This window comes from Amblyomma americanum, chromosome 10, assembly GCF_052857255.1.
Source record: "Amblyomma americanum isolate KBUSLIRL-KWMA chromosome 10, ASM5285725v1, whole genome shotgun sequence".
Taxonomy (NCBI): Eukaryota; Metazoa; Arthropoda; class Arachnida; order Ixodida; family Ixodidae; genus Amblyomma; species Amblyomma americanum.
In genome coordinates, this window is record NC_135506.1 from 46,665,280 (window position 1) to 46,689,133 (window position 23,854).

Here is a 23,854-nt window from a genome sequence, read left to right on the forward strand (position 1 = left end):
TGATGTGCTTGATCAGTTTTCTATTGTTTCCGATGATGTAGAGTGCCTTACTGCAATAAGTCAAAGGTATCTTATAGTTGTCATGTATCGTCCTCCTAATGGAGTAGTTGACTCTTTTCTTTGTCACCTTGAAGACATCCTTAACTATGCAAGCAATAACAACCTCAACTTGTTTTTGGGTGGTGATTTCAGTATTGATCTGATGACTAAATCCAACACTCGGCAGTGCTTACAAACCTTACGCCTATCACACTCCTGTCACAATGTGATCAAAGACGCAACACGCATAACAACAACGTCGTGTACCTTATTGGATGTCTTTGTCACAAACATACCTGAACACGAAGTTTTTGGTGGCGTTATCACGTCCGGCATAAGTGACCACTTGCCTATTTTCTTACTCGCTAAAAATGCGCTAAGGAAACATGCGAACGGAGCCAATATAATTAAAGCATTTCAAGAAATTAATGAAAAAACTTTGAACACATTTCGCACAAACCTTTCTGCGGTAAACTGGGAACCAGTGTATAGCTCCCCGAGCGCCGATGGTGCTTATGAACTTTTTTGAGATTGTTTATTGATGCATACTCAAGTTCATTTCCAATGAAAACATGCAAAAAAAAAGAAGAAAAATTCGAAAACCTTGGATCGATAACGACTGTTTGAAACTAATAAGAAAAAAAGAAAGGCTATTTAATAGGTTCCTAAACACTCGCAATCTGAAAGACTGGGAAATTTTTAAAAGGCATAGAAACAAAACTAATGCTAAGCGGCGAAAGGCAAAACAGGTTTATTTACGCAACTACTTTGAAGTTGGTAATGCCCCAAAAGCTGAACATATATGGAGAAAAATTAATGTGCTGCTAAATAGAGTTCCCGTAAAGGAAAATATTAATGAAATCATATTAAACAATAAAGTCATTAAGGGAGCGATGCTAGCAGAGGAATTTAATACCTTTTTTGTAAACTTGGTCACCAGCACACATTCCTCGGAGGCAATAAATGGAATGATTAGAAATCCACAAAGTCTTTACATTGACCCTACAAGCGAGACTGAGGTCTGTGCTGTGTACCATTCACTGAAAAACAGCCTTGCTTGTGATATTGATAATATCCAGATCAAACCAGTAAAATATGCACTAGACCTCATTTTGTCGCCGCTCACATACTTGTACAATATTTGCCTCTCAACAGGCACTTTCCCCAGGAAGATGCAAATCGCTAAGGTAGTCGCTATATTTAAAAAAGGGGAAAAAATAGTCTGACAAACTATCGGCCAATTTCCATCCTGCCAGTCTTCTCGAAAGGTCTAGAAAAACTCAGCCACATACGAATTACCAAGTTTGCAACTAAACATAATTTAATTAATCCCGCTCAGTTTGGCTTTAGAAAAGGAATGTCCACAGAATATGCTCTTTTGGCTCAAAAAGAAATAATTTTGAAAGCAATCGAAGAAAAATATGTAATTGCAGGTGTATATATAGACTTTTCGAAGGCATTCGATAGCATAAACCATGTTACTTTGTTAAAAATACCGGAAGTATATGGAATACGTGGAATACCTCTCGATCTCTTAAAGTCTTACCTCGAAAACAGAATGCAGTGCGTTTCCATGCAGGAAATTCTATCCACTTGCCAGCCAATAAAAGCAGGTGTCCCCCAAGGCAGCATACTTGGTCCCCTATTATTTAACTTGTACATAAATGATATTACGTGCATTAGTAGCAACGCAGAATACGTAACATATGCAGACGACACAATAATATATTTTTTCGCAGTCGTTCCTATCATTCTCTTCAATCCGAAATAAACAACACTCTGGAAAAACTGACCACCTGGAGCGAGATAAACTCTTTACGGATTAATGCTAATAAAACAAAGGCAATTATTTTCACTACCGGACAAGCAGCCAGCGCTCCAGAGATGACGTTCACTTTAGGCGACGCAGATGTAGAAATCGTAGATTCTGTCAAATGTCTTGGTGTCCACTTTCACAAAAATATGTCCTGGGACACGCACGTTGACCACGTGACCACACAGACAGCAAAAGCTGCTGGGGTCATAACTAAATATAAATCGTACCTACCGACGGCTCTTAAATTACACATTTACAATCCAGTTTTCCTTTCACATGTTAACTACTGTCTCTTAGTGTGGGGCAAAACAACATTTGGTAATTTAAATCGCATACATGTCCTACAGAAAAGAGCGATCCGCAGCATAGCAAATGTTCATTATCGTGAACATACATCCGAACTTTTCACTAAATTTGACATTCTTTCCATCCATCATATGTACTCATTCTACCTTGCAAAGCGATATAAGCATGCCTCGCTTGAAATTCTCCGTACACTTGCTAACTTGACCCCTCAAACACGACACTACAATATACGCACTAATCTAATTTGGAAAATTTCTTACTCACGCTTAAGACTATCTGAACAAATGCTCTGTCATGCCCTACCGACCCTACTAAACCACCTTCATTGTCAAGGAATTAACATAAGCACCATTACCAACAATATGCTTAAGTTCTTTGTAACACGACAGTGAGCGTGTATGAAATTGTTTTATGTATTTTAGAAATTCTCTTGTAGAATTGGTGTGCTACCGTGGCTGCCTTCCTTGTACATACTGACCTTTATTTGTGGCTCAAAAATGAGTATATTATTTTTTGTATTGCACATTATACGTACTGACTTTTAAACTTTCTAATGTATAAAGATGTATGTTTCTTAATCTTCCACTGTATATGCCTTGTAAATAGGGGGCTTGAAGCTCGTGAAGTGGAAACTTCCACTTTTTCTTCGAGCCCTCCTCGTCCTCCGCTAATCTTTTTGTGAGGAAGAAATAAAATTATTGATTGATAAAAAAAAATTCGACCACCTGGGGATCTTTAACGTGCACTGACATTGCACAGCGCATGGGCGCCTGAGCGTTTTTCCCCCATAAAAACGCAGCCGCCGCGGTCGGGTTCGAAAATAAAGTTTAATCTCTCTCTCTCTTTGGGGAACGGAAATGGCGCAGTATCTGCCTCATATATCGTTGGACACATGAACCGCGCCGTAAGGGAAGGGATAGAAGAGGGAGTGAAAGAAGAAAGGAAGAAAAAGGTGCCGTAGTGGAGGGCTACGGAATAATTTCGACCACCTGGGGATCTTTAACGTGCACTGACATCAAAGCACACGAGAGCCTTTTAGCGTTTCGCCTCCTTAAAAACGCAGCCGCCGCGGTCGGGTTCGAACCCGGGAGCTCCGGATCAGTAGCCGAGCGCCCTAACCACTGAGCCACCGCGGCGGGTCTATGCCATGTGCTGCGGGATGTCAGTGCACGTTAAAGATCCCCAGATGGTCGAAATCATTTCGGAGCCCTCCACTACGGCACCTCTTCCTTCCTTCCTTAGTCCCTCCTTTGTCTCTTCTCTTGAGGCCGGTTCTGGTCAACACCCTCTAGAGAATTTGAGAGTGTTGTTCAGGTGTCCGCCAATATGTGAGACAGATATTGCGCCATTTCCTTTAATAATAATAATAATTGGTTTTTTGGGAGAAAGGAAATGGCGCAGTATCTCTCTCATATATCGTTGGACACCTAAACCGCGCCGTAAGGGAAGGGATAAAGGAGGGAGTGAAAGAAGAAAGGAAGAAGAGGTGCCGTAGTGGAGGGCTCCGGAATAATTTCGACCAACTGGGGATCTTTAACGTGCACTGACATCGCACAGCACACGGGCGCCTCAGCGTTTTTCCTCCATAAAAACGCAGCCGCCGCGGTCGGGTTCGAACCCGGGAACTCCGGATCAGTAGTCGAGCGCCCTAACCACTGAGCCACCGCGGCGGGGCACCATTTCCTTTCCCCAAAAACCAATTTTCCAATTTTTACATGTTGGTTTAGACACACGTTTTAATTCCGCCTAGTAGAACTACAATTATTTTTCTGTTTTGGTAACTCGTAGCTGAAGCTTGCTCGGAGGCTCGTGCGAGTCTTTAAGCGATAAGGGTTCAACTTGTGGAAAATTTGTGACCTGAAACCGCGTATCTGCAGCGTACGCCCACTTCGTCTTTTCTTTTGGCACCCAAGTTGCTCTTTACATGCGTTTGCTGTTGCGTGTGCCTTTGTAGCCCTTAGAATGTTTGGTTGAGGTGCATCAACTTTCAGTCGGTATTATTTTTTCCTTGCTTCATTTTTCAGATTTCCAAGAGCTAGAGAAAAAAGTGGCCATCATTATATATGCTGACGCCGTAGTGCTGTGTACATTGTGTATTAAAAGGTGCGTACATATTCGTCTGCGGTTTGTATTCATTTAAATGTAAAGAGCACAGCTATATACCTGAAATGACTTCAATATGGCGCTGCTATTTGCTGTTATAGAGGCAGGATCGGCAGACTTTTTGAATTCATACTTTGTATGTAAAATGCTAGGACATTTCAAGTAAACAGGTAACTGCAGGACGGCCGAGCCAGCACACATTCACACGAATGGACAGGTGTATTACACCACCTGTAACATAAGTATGTGCCTTAAATTTGAGACACATGTTCGCTTAGGCGCCTGAAGGCTGCACGAAAAAGGAGGAATAAATTTATTGCACCAGATCCGAGAAATAGAGCATTAACCTTTCGGGCTTTCCCTGGGACGCACAACGTTTTGGACGTTGCTAGTTTTAGAGACGTTTTTTGGATGTGTTCGCGAAAAATGAGCACCTCCTGGGGAGATCCCAAACGTCGTGATGGGTTATTTTTGGGAGATTTTGAGGAGGTTTTGTGTTTGTTGGGTTCATGCCTGTCATTTGTGTCAAAACCCCCAAAATATACTCCATGCTCTGCCGCTCATCCAGATAGCTGATACATTCCTAAACTCGTCGAGCTTTTACAGAATTGGAGCGGCTGTTGGAAATCTTGCAGTCATGATGCCGATGATCTCCTTTATTATTTTGACGAGCTCATCTGTCGCTTGAACTGAACCATTGCAGTGCTCAATCTGCTGTCTGTAGGTGAAAAGACCACGCCGAACATCATCGGAGAACAGGCGAAACGCGCGCATCTTCTTGAATGTGTCAACAACAGCTTTGTGCAACCATGGGCACTGCCTTCAATCCGACATGGCTGTGTTGACCAAGCTCCCATGCGGCATCAATGTGCCTCATACTTGCCACGCCCCGAGGAGTTGTTAAAGGGTGCTGCAGCAAGCTGTTTCGCACGTTCTTCACCAAATGAGGAAAATCTGAGACCAAGAGCATAGAACGCGTCTCTTGTACACAGGGCGTGACTTGCAAACAACTTGTCTTGCTTCCTCAAAAATTCCAACAACGCGCCACATGGAACAGTTCCAGGTAGCTGCGTCTGTGGTCACAAAATCCACAAAAAGTGCGGCTATTTCGGCCATTATCACACCCTCGACCACAATTTTTGCATGTGCATATCAGCCTTTACGTATCAGTTCGAGGTGGAAACGCCAAGCACCTGGTGCCGGTTTCCCGTGGATGGTTGGAAAAGAACGAATAGGGCGCGACGCGCTAATTCTGAGCTGGAGCTGGATCAACATTCACCGAAGGTCACCAAACCTATTCACTTTCCCGAAGTGACTGACCTTCAAGTTCTCGGAAAGTTTATTTTCATCCATCATTAAGCCGCCATGACATTGCTGCTCCGTCATGCATCCGCATTTTACGTTTAAGACTGCAAATACTCGCTAGCCGAAGCCGGACCCGCTTCGAACTGCGCGCATGTATACCTTTGGAGACATACCTGCCGGGCAGCAGCATGATCTTGCGCAGGTGCTCATAAAGCCGTTAGCTCTTCATCCGCATTATCAAGCACTTAAGCAGCCATTCGCGCTGGTACTTCAAATATCTGGAGGTTCTTCGCTTTGATACAAGCCACGGTGATACAAGCATAGCGCGTACCGCTGCAAATTACTGCGACCCGCCACTGTGCATGCGTAGATCGCCCTGAGGGCGCCAGATGGCGCGACGTTCCCATCAAAACGCGCCCGCGCCTGCCGCGTCAGGACCAATCAGTGCGTGCAAAGTGGCGGGGAAAAAAAGCATCGCTAAAAGTATCTATTCAAACACGCCATGACCTGCGACTGTTGTTTTGCCGGCAAAGCTTCCATCCTTGACATGAGCGCGGAGCCTTCACAGTTTTTCATCCTCATCTGTTCCAGTTTTGTCCCTAGGGTGACCATATTTCGCTTCATTCCATTGCAGCTGCAAGTTTTCTCTTCTGCTTGCGGTCCTTCGACGCCTGGACCTTTGTTCCTTTGTACGATAGCTGATTCAAGCGCAGATTTTCTGCGTATCGGCAATGCAGACAGGAGTCATCTTGACAGGGAGTGATGCTAGTGCATTTGGAGCTGAATCTGGTGCTTTCATGGGTTCTTATAATCTTGAATTTCGCGAGGACATGTCAAGCTGCTCGCAGCATTTGATGCTCTTACAAGGCACTATAGCGTCCACGTGAACCTAGAAATGGTCAACTGGTTCATGAGTTTTCACATCTAGCTTCTCTATTACGGCGTCTTGCACGGACAAGGTGACTCGGATTTTTGACGTGCAGTAGGAGTATTACCTTTACAGAACGATACTGCGTCCACTTATTCTTCAAGCAGAAAACGCAGAAGCAGCGTAATCAAACTGAATGTTGTATCCAGCCACCATGGGGTAACGCGCAAGTATATACTGAAGTCAACCGGACAAGGTGACATTTCAGTGGCAGACGTAGACATAGCTTCACTGGAGCTTGAAGCTACCGGCTCGACCGGCGTTGTTTCATGCTGACTGGCAGCTTTGAATGGGCGGCGGCCTATTGAATTCTTATGATTTCTTCGCCTGACGGCACTGGTGGAGTTTTCTGCGTACTCGTGCAGTGCCGTACGTTCGGCTGGGACGAGCACGACACGAGTGCGCGGCACCGCGCCACCGTGGAGATGGACGGTCACGAAGTTCCTTACGTGGTGCAATCCCGTCGGGCAGCGCGCGCGACTATACGCCACTGACAGGCGACGCTGTTGGCGCAGAGAATTGTGCTCTACAGTATAGCCGATAGGAAGCTTCGACGAACAAAAAAAAAAAAACAGACGAAGCATTTGTGGTTAGCATATTTTAAAGCAATGCTGATGGTTTCTGCAGTTTAACGTCCTAAAGCGACTCAGGCTATAAGGGACGCCGTAGTGAAGGGTTCCGGAAGTTTCGATCACCTGGGGTTCTTGAACGTACGTGCACTGACATCGCACAGTACACGGGTCGACAGAATTTCGCCTCCATCGAGGATTAACCCGCGTCTTTCGGGTCAGCAGCCAAGTGCCATAACCACTTAGCCATCGCGGCGGGTTCTAAAGAAATGTCGGATGTGATAGATGGTGATGAATTTTTATGGCGCAAGGGCTTTTTCTTCTACTCAAGGTGGGGTCATAGACGCATTTCCCAAGCATTTCGCCCTAAAGAAGCCGAGCACCAGGCAAGGAAAAAGCTTGTACCCATTGTATCCCCACGTGGGTACCCGGCGGCACTGGGGATCGAAGCCTGCACCTCTCGCATGCGAGGCGGATTCCTAGAACACTAGGCCACCGTTGCGGTCTTAAAGGAATGTTGAATATGATAGCAGTTGCAATGCATTCATACCGGCCGATGAGCCATGTGCCCCCCGTGGGGATTGGGGTTCCTGAGCGGTCGGAATGAGCGCCCGCTGCTGCTGTTTGCTCGTTAGAGACCCCCCCGCGAGCGTAATGCGGGCGGCTGCTGCTTATACTCCTTTCCAAGGGAAGCTCTTTCGAGAACCGCTGTAAATCACCCTCCCTTCCGTTCTTCCTGCTTCGACCTGGCATCCCCATTGGGTCACTCCGACTGACAGTTGGGGGGCGTTGTTTCGGTGAAAGGCCCCGACCGGGAAATGAACGGGGAGATCGCCACCGACCCGGACAGCAGAAAGGTGCGTAGATTTCGCCTCCCGGGGGCCCCGGCCTTTGCCGGGGGACCAAGAGCGCGGTTGGTGTAACCTTGCGCACCTAGTATGTACGCTTGAGTCCAGGCCCGAGCCTCCGGAGTCCCGTCGCCCTCCTGTGCGGCGCTCCGGATTCGGGAGGGCCTGACTTGGCTAGTTCTGCGTCATCGCCGGCCATTGCCGGTGACGACGCGCGATGAGCCATCGACGAGCGACCTGCGTCGTCAAGATGTGCTCCGCGCATTCCCCATCCTCCCTCGTGTTTTGTCGCGCGATCTAACCCACTGGTTGGCCGTGCGGCATGCGATCGCCCTTGGCTGTGCCGTCACGCGCGTATGTAGTCTTTGCGCGCGCGGCTCCGCGGGCCCGCTTTCGGGTGCTGCGGATGGCCTATGGATGTATACTGAGGTCTGGAGATCATTGTAGTGTTATGTAATGCAGCTTCCTGTGTAATAAACACTTGTGCTCTCAAATAACTGCGCCTTCCTTCCTTCGGAGCGAGAGCGCAGGCGCGCGGCGAACGCTGGCTATGCCCTCAGCTTGCTCTGGCCCGAACCCGCGATATGTGGGCGAAGTGCCACTCAGTTAACATTTCGGCACGGGTTGGCAACCAATCCCGCACCCCTTATGAGAAAATTAAAGGCTTGTGTCAATATTTCTTGTCCTGCAAGTCCTACCTTATCTCACGCAGCGGAAGGCATCGTACTTTTTGCCAATGTATACAGTACTTTTACGTGTTCCGTCAGAACTTTGGTACTGAATTCCGGGAAGGTATACAAAGGAAGGTGCATATGTCATCGGTTTGAATCCCTGTCGCGAGCTAGCTTCCAACCTGGCTAGCACATGTAAGCTATATGCAACGAGAAATCATGAAACCACCTGGAACTTTGTACTGGAAAGTTGCGTCAGAATTTTCATACGAAAGTCTGGGAAGGCATACAATTGAAGGTGCACTTGTTGTCGGTTCGAAACCCTGTCTGAAGTTAGTCGCCAAATTTACCAGCAGATGTAAGCTATATGCAACGAAAAATCGAATGGTAAAACCCGGAATGCTGTACGACAAACAGTTGTGTTATAATTTTGATACGAATGCCACCACATGATTGGCGCCAAGTTGAGGCCGGCCAGTTAGGTGCATATATAAACGAACGACATGTATAGGATCGAAGTGAAGGTGCTTGGATTGCTGCGTGCCTCAAGCGGCAACTTGATGACGTCACCCTATTTTTCTTGCCATCGCTGGGATTTTCTATATCATCTGCGAGTACACACTACGCCGGCTTTTCTCGCTGTGGGACTAGTAATGCTTTCGCATTAAAAGTTCTTTTAGGGCCTAACGCGGGGTCACTTATTCCAGGCATCTCTGAAAAGACGTCTTCTATTTTGAATGTTGTGTTCGACGCAGAAAGTGCTTTCATTTGCACGCAGATAATCTTTCACTCAGCTCTGATGACGGATTGGAAAGTTCGTACAGTAGTACTTACAGTCGCGTCGTTCAACAAAATGGGCACGCAGCCTACTGTGCCCGGGAGGCGCTGCGATGATTTCACCGTGCGTCTAAAAATTACTACCGTGAGCGGCTTGGGTCGCTGCAAACGCGACCACATTCTGAGGGATATTAGACGCGCGTTTGGCTGATAACATTCCTTGCTTAGGTGCTCTTGACAGAGCCCAGATAGCTGACACGGCACGTGTGGCATGGACTGAGCGCGGAAGCTCACACGAAAGGAACTGCCAATTTTGCTACGAAACGGTGACCATGTATACCCCGATGGTACAGCTGGCGGAAAGGGCCAGGACAGCAGCAGCTTCAAATGAGGCCCCGGACTAGGAATTTCAACCACATACTGAAGAATCCTGTTCAGTAAAGTTTCGTTCACTCACGCCTATAAGCGCGAACAATTGGCGTGGAAAAGCACTACGGGTGCGCCTAAAAAATGCCTTCTCTTTTATGCTGTGTTTTACGGCGCTAAAATCGGCACGGAAAATTTCACCACACATGGTTGCCTATTGCTGTCCACTGGATTTACAGGTTATGGTATTGCGTATCGCAATTTTTGGCGATTTGCTTGCAGATCACCACTTACATTGCCACGCTCTTTGCTTTCAAGTAAGGGAAAGCGATGAAGATAGTCACATAGAGTACTCATTCAGGAGACAATGGCGACCTTTGAAATTGCAAAACCGCTTTCCCTTGCATTGCGGGGCGCGTCGCAGATCAGCGCAAGCAGCTTTCCCGACCGCAGAGTGTCTTGGAGCCCGCAACATTCTCTGCGGACCTTCGCAGATTATAATTAATGAGTGCGACTGATCAAATTAGAACTGTGAGCTGACCAGTCATCTCAGAAAGTGTTTTCACCCTTCCTGATTCGAAAAGCTGCCGCTCTAGCCAAACAGGTTGCCATTCGCGCTTAAGGTCGGGCAACTGCGTGCTCACTCTTTTACACAGCGCCATCACCCTTTCATTATCAGCGCGCCAGGTGATAACATGCGCAGACGGCCGCTCGCTCTGTTGTCACTCGTGGTTGACGTGCTGGTGCGCATCTCGGGGCCTTGCCGTGCCCAACAGCTTGCATTTTCGTGTGCATGCCATTCGCTGTCGTTGCGGTTTCCGGCCTTGTGGGAATTCAAACCACCTGAAACATCACGATGGCTGGTGCGGAATACACGCTGACTGGATTCGACGACTTCCTTGAGCGCCGACATATCGTCTTCGTCGAGCCTCTGCCCAACACCCGAATCTGCGGCATCTGCGGTGTGGTGCCCAGCCGCTCCGTGCTCCTGCCTTGCGGTCACGTTTTGTGCCAGCTCTGCAAAGGACAGATAGGTGAGGAAAACCCAACGTGCCCCTTGGACCGCATTATGTTCGAGGAGGCCAATGTGGTCTCAGTGACATTCAGGCAGTCCCACTTGGAGCAGCACCGAGTTTTTTGCGTCGCTGGAGGACGGAAATGCGGCTTCAGCGGCAAACTTTGTGACCTGAAGGCTCATTTGGTGAAATGTGGCGGCGACGAGGCGAAGTGCACCAAGTGTCAGCGCTACGTGGCTCGCAGCGTAGCCGTCGAGCACTACGTACGGTGCTCCGCCCAGACTTCTGCACGGCAAACAGTGAGTCCTACAGTGAATGCACGTGCAGTTCAGATGCTCGGGGCGATGAAGAAGGACCTGGAAAGGGTGCGGGCGCGGACGTCGCTCGAGAAAGTCGACCAGGACGCAGTCGTCAGTGGTGCCAACATTTTGGTAGAGTGCGTGGCCAATCTTGAGCGAAGCTTTATCTTAGAAGAGGCTGGCGGTAGCGAATTCAGCTCGTTGCTTCCAGCTGTGGAGAAAACAGCGGCCACTGCGGGACCCTTCCGTGCAGCTTCCAAGCCTGGCATATTCGTCACCACTTGTGAATTCAGGGATGTGTATGACGGATGCACCGCACTGAACGAGGATGAGCAAAATCACATCATATCGACGGACACCTACACATTAGCTGGTTATACTTTCAAGCTGGTGTGCATGTTCCAGAAGCAGTATGGGGAAGTGGTCGTATCTTTCTCTCTGTATCTTCGTGATGGTGCCTGGGATGATCACGTAGAGTGGCCTTTCGCCAAGAAGCTCACCATGATCATCTCGCATCCCAGGGATGAGAGCAAAGACGTGAGGCTGCCGGTTACCCTTGAAAATCCCAAGGTGCTTAAGAAACCACCTCCAGAGACATGGAATTGGGGTACTTGGACTGCGAAGGAGAAGTGGCAAGATCTCGAACTGAAGGGTTTCGTTCACAACACGAATCTGTATGTAAACGTCGAGTTTGAATGATGGAAGCCATCTTAGTCCACCGTTGTTTCTTGAAATATCTGTCCATCACACGGGGACTCATTTTGCGCGATACACAGCCTACGTCACGATTCAATGGAATCCATCGCAGATGAATACGAGGCTTCAGAGAGGTGCATATATGATCACCGTGGATAGACACATCTGGCTTATATTGTTTTATTTTAGTATCACGTAAACGTCGTGCGTACGAGGCAGCAAGCGACGATATAATTTCTCCCGACCAGGTTACACTGTCAGCTGCGCTATTCCTTAATTTGAATAAAGTACTGAGACCAGTATTTCCCCCCTGTTATCTTGCTTTGCAGTTATTCACGCCTTAAAATCAGGCCAAGGAAATTTACTGGTAATCTGTTTCAGATTCGTTGGCTTTCCAGTTGGGTTTTTCGAAAGCGCTATAAACCCCTAGCACTGGCTGGAGATGCACCTGGCTCCCGCGCGGCATCTGTGGTCAGAAGGAAGTCGAACAGCTCTCCCATTTCAGACTTGTGGACCTCCGTTGGATGTGTTACAGCCACTGGACGTCCGTCGGACCATCCAACGCAAGGCCACGGCCAACCAGCCGTAAGACATCCTCGACGGTCGTCCGAAACGATGTACGGGCATTTCTCGAAACATCTTAGGGCAGCATGCATATCCAGGTTTCTCACGTTGTTATTGGATGATTTTCCACCGAAAAACCTCAGCAGTGTTCAATAAAAGCAATAACTTGAAATATGTGAAATGAAAAACCATTTATTGCAACATATGAAAAAAAATCTATTGTGCGAGAGGGCTGTTAACGAGGGTACAAGTACGACATACAATGCACACGTACAGGCAATGTATGTACGTACACCCGACCAGTTCTTTAACATGCGCTTACACGTGCACTTATTCTCGCTTGTTTCATCGCTCCGCGCTGTGATAAGGCGCTGACAAGCCGCCGGGTCGACGGTCGGGCGATACTGTTAAAAGCATTGTCCGGGTGCACATACGTCGCAGCGTCCGCTGTTGGGTTTTTTTTTTTCACTACATATGGGTTATGCAGGGAAGGCTAGGCGTACGTGCGTACGACGGCATGGTCACTTTTTTCTACTTTCGAAGTTTTTGTTCGAGCAACAGTATTGCTTCTCGTAGGGGAAACTCTCGGGTATAGTCAATGTGGATGCGGTTACCGTCCAAGGGCGAATTTTTCCCAAATTCTTTTTGCCAGGTTGCCAAAGAGCTTGGCTGCTTTTCCCGAGAAACGTCTCGCGTCCGATCATTAACTGCCGCCTCCCACGGTGCGCAGTTTGCACACCATCCGGTGGGCATGTGGTGGTGACGTCACAAGGTTACGTGATTTAGGTGGCCCACCTGCCTCTTAGGTTTCTTCTCTGGGGATTTGTGGATTTTTCACCCCGCGGTCAATGACGCCAACGATCGTAAGGCAGAACTAAGAGAGACAAAACAAAGAGCAAGAGCAAAAAAGCATTTTCTGCTTCTAAAGCACCATCCGATCTCCGTCTCCTGACTACACGCCAGATGCTAAAGATCGACGCAGAATTATCCCTAGATTTTCTTCTCTAAACACCCCCTCCACTTAGAGAATTAAAAACATCCGCGCATAACGCCCGTGCATGCACACTTATAAACAATGTGGAGCAGTGTACAAGGCAGACACCGAGGCACAGCTACGTCACCCATGTAACAGCAGCGCGGGGTCTTCAAGGTGGTAATGCATTTAAGGCACGAGTGTATAAGTAGCCACCAGAGTTAAATATCCGGATCTCTACACAAGCATCGTACATTTCTCTTCGAGGTTCATGCCCTCCTCCCGGCGGCACGCAAACACGCGCGCGAAGTCCGCGCTGTGGCGCAACGGCAAGTTGCACATGCGCGGTCCTCTGCTCTCGCCGCACAACAGGTGGCAGCTGAAAAGGAAGAACACTCGCGGTGACGTCACGGGTCCAACGTCAGGGAAGAGGGCGGCGTTCGACGCCCTCTCGTCTTCATACATCATCCAGGCGGTTTTCAGGGCCGCCACGCTCGCCTGCAATCCGAGGTCCATGGACGTGTCCGGAAGCGCCGTGCTGGCGCGAAGACAGGCGTGGTTGCTTTGGTACACTTTCATCCGCGTGGTGGCGTTCCTGTCGACGTAGTCCAGGAAAATAGCTGCCGCTATTCTCGCTCCGAGGCCGGCTAGTAATGCACCGCGGTGGCCGTTGGTGACGAACCACGGGAAGGTGAGGTGGCAAGGTGCGAGGCGCCACTTGTAGAACGCTGTACCGCACTGGCCAGCCAAGGCTTCTTGTTCGCTGCCTTCTTCATCGAACTCCCTCGAAAACGACGGTCTTGATTTCTTCAAGTGTTCCGTCAGCATGATCCAGTTCTGGAGGGCGCTGGTCGTAAGGTTCGGATAACGGGCGTAGTGCGGAACGAAGAACTCTGGCTGAGATTTCTCGACGCCCTCGAACACGCTCCGTAGGTTGTAGCCTTGAGACAACGGAGAGACCCCAGCCGGGACAGTGTCTTTGACGCGAATAAGACGGAGAAACGCGCTGCGAACCTTCTCGACCAAGCTCTTGAATTCTTCCAGTGGCCCGGTCGCACCGTCCAGGAGGAAATGGTTCAGCACGTGTTCGTAAAATTTGTAGGCGCGCACGAAGCAGTACTGTTCTTGTTGGTTCACCGCTTCGTCGGCGGAGCCGAAGAAAGTGTCGCGAAGGGTGATGTTTGTGTAATGGACTGCGGCCAAGACACTGAGGAACCCCAGAAGGTCGTTCATGGCCTCCTCTCCCCGAATTTGAAGCGCTTTGAATATGCCTGCGAAGGAAGTTATATCGTAGATGACGATGGCCTCGAGGTCGGAGAAGTAAGTCTTGTGGTAGTGTCGTACAAGAGAGCCCCACATTGCCGCTGACACCGTCGGAGCATGCACCACCAGGGACGTCATGTTATCCTGGTGGTTCTTGTCTACGGCATCGACGTAGGCGTCGAAGAGTCCCGTCATCGCATGCATGGTGCTCAGCACCTCTGCACATCGCTGTCCATCGAAGAGGCCTTCAGTGAAGGTCTCGTAAGCCACGCGGATGATTTCCCACGCGTGGTCTGTTTTCATGCCCTGCCTGAAACGCCGCAGAATTCGCTGGAACGGCGCGTCCAGAGGGAACAGCAAGGCGCGCCGCCCATTATCGTTGTAGCCGACGTCGATGCCGAAGAACACGGGTAGCGCGACGTGTCTCGCCATGAAGAACAGCGACGACACGAAGTCCGAACGCTCGCTCCGATTCGGCCACGTGAGACCGGCTTCGGCAAGGACGCTCTTCACATCGTCAGTGGCGACGCCCTCCAAATCCGCTCCGAGGGCGTTCCCGTTGAGGCAGGTATCTAAGTACCATGCCGCCTGTCCCAATGGTTGTCTGTGCCTTGCCGCTAGTTTCTTTTCTTGGATTCGTTGGATCGCGGTCTTCGCCAGTTTCCTCCAGGTCTCCGTGGCCGACGACACGTCGTGGTTTCGTATCCAGGTTCCGCAGGCGTACTGGTAGAAGTTGCTGCACGGGCTGGCACCGGTGTCGACGGAGTCGCGGAACAGCGCCTCGTAAGGGTCAGCGTGTCCCTTGCTGTCGTTGCCGCTGCTGTCAAGGAGGGCGAGTTCGACGACGCGGTCGCCCCTGGGGCCGGTGAGCACACGCCAGGTGATGACCAGCATGAGGACACATAGGATGACGGCGACCGTCGCTATGGCGGCGGTTCCCAGCAGCGTGCGGCCCAACCTGAAGCCACGGTTGGACTCGTCCTCGTACAGTGTCCCCTGAGCGCTGCGGGCCTGCGATTTAACGTAGCACAAATAGTCGTTTAACTGGAAGTTGTAACGCGGGAAAATTTTTATTGTGCTAGCACTAAAATAGGTTTTGGTTAACTCGGTTTTTGGAGGAAAGGAAATGGCGCATTAACTGTCTCACATCTCGGCAAGAAGAGAAAAGTAGGGAAATTGAGACCAGCAAATAGTGGATTTGAGGGAGGGTGCTTGTGCCCAACTGCCTTGTAGGTTCATGAGCGTGGACTATGCAAATACTGTTTTAGACCCAATCACCTATGGCAAGATGTCGCTTTCTTTGCTGTACACTAGTGAGCCCCAGCAATAGACTAGCGGGCATTCAAGCCATACTGTGGTCGATAGATCGCACGACATAACGGTTATAGTGTGGTAGCACTGAGGCTTCGTATTAGCCGAAAAGCCCCTAAGTCAGTTTGTGCTGTCCTGATGAGCCGATATAAACACACTTAGCAACCTGGCCAACAGATTGTGAGCAAACCACACACACACATACGAAAAGACAATCTAGTTCATCGTTTCGAGCGAGTCGTTTCGATTACATTTGGGGACGTCAGCTTCAACTGGACACGGATGGCGACAGAGCAGGACCGGATATATTGCTGCTTTTCAGCTGAAAGACATGCCAGACCAAGCAAAAATATATACGGTGTAGCAAGTACAGAGGTGAGTTCAATATGTGTGACAAGTGAGGTAAAAAAATGGGACACTGCGATGGACGCTTGTCGAACGCAGATTTAAAGATGAACTCCTCTGCTGCTCTCTACGCCATCTGTGTCCAATCGTGTTAAACCTGGTCTGCCTAGAAGGAAAGACAAAGACATACGTCGGAGTTAGAACGGGAACCGTGGCTACTATAGAGACAAAGAACGGCTGCGAGCAACCTTGCTGTCGTGGCTCATGTCTACGCGCAGTGCACACTGTGCCTAGACCGGAACCGAGTATAATTCCGTTCACTTGGGCGCGTTTTAACGCACCTTCAATTGCATGCATGCAGTGAGACTCGCCAATAGAATGATATAAACGAAATCTACTCTATGCATACATAATATTCGCCTAATAAGGCACTGCGTCAGTGATCGCGCGGCAGCCAGCTACGTCTGGTGGGGCACATCCGGATCCGTGTAGGACCCCACGGTCACTTCATACTTTCATACTTCCTACCTAATTAAAATATTAAAAACTGGAGTATACGCGGTTCGACCGATACTAATAGCATCCCTACAACTCATTATATGCAACCAACAGGCAAAACAATGCACTGGTCATGTGTTCCGGGGCCTCTTTAAGTCCATGTACACTCGCCAAGTCTACACGCTTTGCGAATCAATTAGACGGTAAACAAAACGATGCTTGCAGGCACACAACAGCTCTCACCAATACGGGTGAGCCTCCCTGTTTCGAGGAGTGCTCCAGAGCGGCGCCAGATTTCAGAGCAGCTCCGGTAGCGTCGCGTTTAGGTGAGCCACCCCGGTTTGTCGAACCTCCGGGCGGTTTCGATGAAGGCGCGTTTTCGGCCGGCGCTTGCCCTGCCGAACGAGCTTCACGTTTCCGCGACGCATCTTTGGTCTTCTGCGATGCACCGCCGGTCGGCAGCTTCGCTGAGACGGCGTCTTTCGTGGCGGTTGCCGATTTTTCGGGACCACCCATCCTCTTCGGCGGCGCATCTCGTTCCGGCGATACCCCAGGCTGTTTCGCAGGGCCGCCTCTTTGCGGTGAGTCGGCGTCCTTATGCGAGGAGCTCACCCCTTTGGAAGTTTTCATCGACGGGCTGCGGTGTTCCGAAGAAAGCCTAGACGAAAGCGCAGCCATGGTTTCTTTCGTTCACGTTCGACTTCTTTCCTGCACGCGATATGCGTGGGCCCGTGCGCTCAGCACGGTTGTTTAGTTGAGAAAGATGACACAATTTTTTTTTCAAAGTCGTATGGGATTTTCTGGAATCAAAACTGTTAATCACTAAAAAGTGAGAATGGAGAAATATCTTTGACCCGTCTGGCTGGCACCATCCTCAACTTTAGCAGACCAGGTAATTTTATTCAGTCACATATAACAAACATAACAACTGCATGTCCTTTTCCCCTACCTCGTAACTTAACGAGATTAGAGAAAGTTTACCTTAGAAGGATAAGGTCTGGGACGGCCTTTAGCCCGTCGGTCACGTGCCAATGGGGCTGTGAAGAGGACGCGGGGCCCACCCTCTTCCTTAGGTGTTCCACACCGACTTCAAAGTTGGATGTTTACCACCTGATATTGACTTGTGCAGGGACAACGACTTCAAGGACACGAATTTTACAGCAGGCCGGAATAACGGCGACAAGGGTGGATGATTTCTTTATAGTTACTGACCGACAACAATCAGCGCAGGAGTCTTCTGCGGTTCCTGCATCAATACACTTTACCTTATTTCCTGTACTTTACCTTATTTCCTGGGCTCCTCCTGCCAGTCATATTTGTGGTTTTTCGCTCGCGACGCGTCGACAACATTGATATCGGATTTTCTGCGCAACGGAGGTTTTAACGCTACCGCGTTAATGGTTGTCAAGACGTTAAGCAACGACGGAGGAAAAGGACCATCGATAAACGTTACGCTGGAGAGGCAACAACAGCCCCCCACAGTCAAAACAACTACTGAGGAAGGAGAAAACAATGCTCAGAAGACGAGAACAAGAGAAGGAAAAACTAATATTTGGTGAAAAACGCCGTTAGCAGAAAGATACAGCTTTTCCCTTACTGTGAGGGCGATCGAAAGGGCCCTTTAAATTTTGAAGTTTTGTTTTCTGTTTTCAACCCTGTGTATTCGCTCTTATTCAGAGAATGTGCAAGGTGATCGTGGTTAAGATTGGTGCAGGGCTTTTTTACTCTTTGCTTCAATAAAACAAAATAAACAATGAAGCGCTGGCCGCCTCAAGTCTTAAGAGCAATTCCCCCCACTCTTGGCGAAGAAAAGTGAGAGAGCTCCGGTGCTCATCATCATCGTCACCCTGGATACCCACCCCCCCTCCAAGGCAAAGGCCTCCCCCATAGCTCCCCAATCAACCCTATCCTGTGCCAGCAGTGGGCATCTCATCCCTGCAAAGTTCTTAATCTCATCCGCCCACCTCACGTTTTTGCGCCACCTGCTACGCTTGCCTTCCCTTGAAATTCATTAAGTTACTCTTGAAGACCATAGGTTATCGTGCCTACTCACTACGTCGCAGCGACCACGTGGAGGTAGAAAATCCGCCTCACGTGCAAGAGGCCCGGGGTTGGAATCCCGGTCTACAGTTGTAACAGAAGTTTTAACACCACAGTTGTAATAGAAGCTTCCATTCTCATCGGTGTCAGAAGAGCAAAAGGAGCCGCTGCGCAAACAGTTCCGGTTCGTCGTCGTATTTTCACATTACAGTAAACTTATGGGCGCTTCTAATGCGTGCTCACTTCCTGCGGGTTCTGAGGGCAACAGTAAGCCGCCGAAAGGCCAGAACTACGAGGCGAGTTTCAGTCTGAAAAACGACAATTCTCGCGAGCAGTTCCTCACACACTCACTCTATCACCATTGCCATCTCTAGGTTTTAGGACTCTCTCTTGACATATGCTGTTATGTGGTTTTGGCTTTCGTTTAAGTTTAGTAGATTTTCTTGTGTCTTGTCTTTGAAGGTGTCGTTTCGTAGTTGGCTATAATTTAAGTGTCATGCTACTAATGAGTATAAATAATGTTGTCCTTGTGAAATAAGGGTCTCTCGCCTCTCACTCGGCCGGCGAGCCTCGCCTTTGTTCCGTGGGGGCTTCGCACCGACGGCAGCATACCACCAGAAAATATATTTCCATGGGACTAAAAACTACGGTGAAATTGGCCTTTAAGGAAACACTGGTTACCTGCATTCGGTGTTATATCTAGCCAGATGACCATGTCTATTTCCTCTTCTTAATTTCAGCCCCTGTCGCTACATCGCCTTTGTTCACTAATTTGCTGGCACTCGAGTTTCCGGGTCTTTTAGCCCATTTCATCTTCTTCATAGCGTGCTGGTGTTTCAACATCAGCAAGTCTCGCGCTCGTGAGCTCGTGGACAGCATCACCAGCGCAAGCATCGCATCGATCGCCTCGCTTGATTTATGCTAAAACGGCCACCAAGGACTGAAATATTCACTATCGGTCGAATCATATACTAGGCGAGTCATGGCTACGAAGTCACCTCGGAAGGCCTCGAGCAAGCGGAAGAAAATCAAGGACTCGAAGGTGGTCGATCCGAAGCAAGTACAGAGCGACTCTCAGCTCCCTAGCCCCGAACCAGAACGAGACGTCGACCAGCAGGACCAGGGTACAACCATCTACGGGCACGGAGACTTCCAAAGACTCATATTTAGTTTTACGGTCGTCGCGTTGATCGTCCTGCTGTGCCACAGCCACGCCTTAACGCTCGTAACACGACCCGTGGACCACTGGTGCCGGCCGCCATCAACATTTGCCGATCTCTCGCCGTCCATGTGGAAGAACATCGGCATTCCACTGGATGAAGACGGACGCCCCAGTGAGTGCCTCGCCTACGCCCAGCCCGGCCAGCAGCCCAACGACACCGAGACCTACGAGTGCGACTTCTGGGACTACGACCCGACCCACGCCGCCCACTCCGCGAGGAGCTTCTGGGATCTGGTATGTCGCAGGTCCTCGCTGGTGGCCCTAGGCAACGCGGTCTACATGAGCGGCGCCCTTCTGGTCGTGCCCCTCGCGGGTTACTTAGCAGATATATTCGGGCGCAAGATCGTCATTACCACGGGCGTTGTGGCGCTCTTAACAAGCACAGCAGCGACATGCATCGCGCGTGTCTATTCGTTCTTCCTTATGACCAAGTTCGTGAACTCCGCCTGCGCCAGCTCCATCTTCGTGGTCAGCCTCACCCTGCTCTACGAAGTGGCGCCCCTGGCCTACCGCGTCTTCTACATCAGCGTGTCGTGCGCAGTGGGCACCTTCTTCGTGGACGTCCTGCTTCTCATGCTGGCGTCGTTCCGGCTCCCGTGGACTCTGCTGCAGGTGATCGTCCTGTCTCCAACAGTGCTTCTTCTGCTCAGCGCCTGCGCCGTGCACGAGTCTCCCGTGTGGCTCTTGGTGACATCTAAATTCGACGAGGCCCAGGCGGTCATGCTCAAGGCTGCCAGCATGAATAACATGAGCCGGAATGTCGCCAAGCAAACAATGCAGAGGGTAAGAGGGGAGCTGTCCCGCTCAGAGCACACCCCATTCACGTCTGGCATGTCTATGTCGGTGCCCACCGGGCAACCAAGGCGCCCTCACGTCATCCGGGTGCTGATTATGGTATTCGCGATGATGCTAGCCTTCTTCAGCCTGTCCTGGAGCAGCAGGTTGCGCAAGGACGCCAAGATTTCTCTTGTGGCCCTTATGATGTCCGCGCCGTCTTACGTGGTCATGTACCTGGCGCTCATCTCCTTAGGCAGGTAAGCCATCGACGATGATTTCTACAAATCTGAAGAGCTCCCAGCATTTAGCGGCTAAACTATTAACGGAAGTTGTGGCTATACGGTCGAGCACCCGCATTATATGAGCTAGATATTGGACTTAACTTCTGTTCATGTCGGGGACCTACAGGTTTTGTAATGAATGCGTGCATCTCACGTGTGCACGGGATACATTTCACGTAGGTGTTTACTCATTTCACACGCGAGTGTACGCCTTTCAAGCGATTCCTAATAAGTGTGCTGAACCCGTAGAGGAGGTTTATCTAAAGATGCCGGGTGTGCGAAAGTTGCGACAACAGCTTAGATGTATTCGCTAGATGGGTATTAGAGAAACCAGAAAACTTCAGTTGGATACTCAAGTAGTACCCATATCTCTTTTAGACTGCTCTTTGAGACATGTGCGATCGCGCAACAGTTTTCAGTGCACTAAATATAGGCAAGTGTATTTTTCACTCCGAACACGGCATCCGATAGCAGCCGAAAATTATATGTAGTCTAGATCTTACCAAGAATTCAAACACCACCGTACTGAAGGATGCTGACTGCAAATACAACGTGGCCAATATTACACCCAGCAATAGTGCCGGTAACGCTCAGCTTAAGGTGCGCAACATTTATCCCGAAGCTTTGCCTTGCAGGCTACAGTTCCTCATCGTGGTCATGGCTCTGCTGGGTGGCACCTGCTCCCTGTGCAGCATCGCCATCTACGCCAAGCCCCGCCTGGTGGGGGACGTGCTGCTCGTGTTCGCCCAGTGCTGCGCCCGTGTGCTGGTGCCGTCCGCATATCTGTACATTGCCGAACTCTTCCCCACGGGCGTACGCAGCGCTGTCCTTTGCGGCGCCTACGCGAGCGGTCGCCTGGGTGCAGTGGCCGCTTCGGCGCTGGGCCTGCTCGAAGACCTCAACCGCGAGGACCTGAAGCTCGCCATTGTGGGCTCAGGGCTCTTAGGGGTTGTCGTCTCGATGCTCGGGATGCCTGAGACGAGCCGCGGACTCATAGACGTTCGTGCGGCAGAGACGGACAAGGACGTGCTCAAGTTGATGCAGGACACCCTGGACACGTCTCCGAGGCCAAGGACTATGCGGAAGAAGAAGAAGGCAAAACCGAATCCCTAGTGCTAAAGACGTTCCAAGTGTCAACGGCGTGCTGGATTAAGGAACAAATCAGCCGTAATAACTCATTATTTAACACACACGTCAATGTCTTTTCCGCGACCCATGAGGCAACAAGAAACATGAATTCAATCTTAAAGCTCAAGGAAAAATTTGAAGATCCGCGTGTAAAAACATATTTGGGGCGTCGGCGATCGCGGACGTTGCCTTCAGGTCTCGGCATTATTGTGCTTATAGGGTGAAGGTTGTGTGCTCAGTTGTAACTACCAATTGTCACGTCTGATGCATTGTGCTGCATTACTCCAATGATGAGGGCAGTGGCCGAAACTATCCTCCTAAATGTGGAATTTTTCAGAAAGGTTGTAAAGCAAGAGGAGTTTAAGGAACACCTAGACCTGAAATGGTTGCCGAACTGCACAGTTACGAGTTACGCACAAGGTGAGGTAACCTGGCAGGCGGCATGGAGTTGGTCGTGTTTCGGCCTTAGATTTTCGCTTTTGTGAGCCCAAGTATTCTTATTGAGACAATATGACTGTGGAAGACAGCATAAGCCCTCTGTAAATAATTATTCGCAGTGGAATAAACAATTGGTTTTCTTGCTATAGAACATAAGTTACGCAAGACTGTTACTGCAGCAGTCAGAGATTGAGCGTGCCCAAATTGTTTAGAAACCAATGTGCAGCGAGGAGCGCTAAGCACGGTCGGCACATGTGAACCAAATGTGCCTTGGGTAAGGATTTTGGCAGCGCTAGGCACCGCCAATCACGGCAGCTACTGAAAAAGAGACTAGTGTTGTGGTCCGAGCGGAGTTTGTTTTTAGTCACGTCAGAGTCAGTATCTACAAAGTAGACATACGAAACGACAAGACACAAGACAATCTGCTGAACTGAAACCGAAACCAAAATTTCCAACAGGATATACATCTCGCTCTAGAAGACGAAATCGTGCATGAAGCGCGTACAAATAACATGCAGATACATAAAGCAAATTGAGAACTGATCCCAATTTTCCTGTGCATTATAGTTTCTTTGTCACAAGGAAATTAACCACACACAGTAGCCAAAGAAACTGTGATGCATAGAAAATGGCTCGCAAATTTCAGCTCCAGTCAGTATCGCGTATTAGTTCAACTTACTCGCATTCGAGTTTTTCGTTCTATTTGGGACATTTCAACTTCTTCACAACGTGCTCGTGTTTCAACATCAGCAAGCCTCGCGCTCGCGAGCTCCAGGACTGCATCACCATCGCAAGCATTGCATCGATCTCTTCGCTTGGGTTTTGCTAGACCGCCTACCAAGGGCTAAAAAATTCACTATCGTTCACGCAGCCATGACTACGAAGGCACCTCCGAAGGCCTCGAGCAAGCGGAAGAAATCCAAAGACTCGAAGATGGCCGATCTCAAGCAAGTACAGAGCGACTCTTCGGTCATTAGCGGCAAAATAGACCGACATGTAGACCAGCGGGACCAGGGCAACACCATATATGGCCGCGGAGACTTACAGAGACTCATATGTTTTACGGTCGTCGCGCTGATCATCCTGCAGTGCCACAGCCACGCCTTAACGCTCGTAACACGACCCGTGGACCACTGGTGCCGGCCGCCATCAACATTTACCGGTCTCTCGTCGTCCAAGTGGAAGAACATCGGCATTCCTGTGGACGCAGATGGACGCCACAGCGAGTGCCTCGCCTACGCGCAGCCCGGCCAGCACGCCGACGACGACACCGAG

General features: G+C 49.6%; 2 protein-coding genes across 2 annotated transcripts; both read left to right on the forward strand.

The window, feature by feature from the left end:
* The first annotated feature begins 10,584 nt into the window (after positions 1–10,584).
* Positions 10,585–11,742, forward strand: LOC144108251 (uncharacterized). The gene has a single exon (XM_077641527.1). The coding sequence runs from the start codon at positions 10,585–10,587 to the stop codon at positions 11,740–11,742; it is 1,158 nt and encodes a 385-aa protein (XP_077497653.1).
* Positions 11,743–19,522: 7,780 nt separating this feature from the next.
* Positions 19,523–23,445, forward strand: LOC144106901 (solute carrier family 22 member 6-like). The gene is made up of 2 exons (XM_077639853.1): positions 19,523–20,989; positions 21,649–23,445. Exons 1-2 carry the CDS (start codon positions 19,716–19,718, stop codon positions 22,124–22,126), a joined length of 1,752 nt encoding a protein of 583 aa, XP_077495979.1. The 5' UTR covers positions 19,523–19,715; the 3' UTR covers positions 22,127–23,445.
* Positions 23,446–23,854: the final 409 nt, after the last annotated feature.

Excerpts from the sequence above, each read along its gene's own strand:
- LOC144106901 (XM_077639853.1), top strand. The coding sequence starts at position 19,716 with ATGGCTACGAAGTCACCTCGGAAGGCCTCGAGCAAGCGGAAGAAAATC. Across the intron at positions 20,990-21,648 it reads GCGCTCATCTCCTTAGGCAG|GCTACAGTTCCTCATCGTGG; the intron begins GTAAGCCATCGA and ends TTTGCCTTGCAG.
- LOC144108251 (XM_077641527.1), top strand. The coding sequence starts at position 10,585 with ATGGCTGGTGCGGAATACACGCTGACTGGATTCGACGACTTCCTTGAG.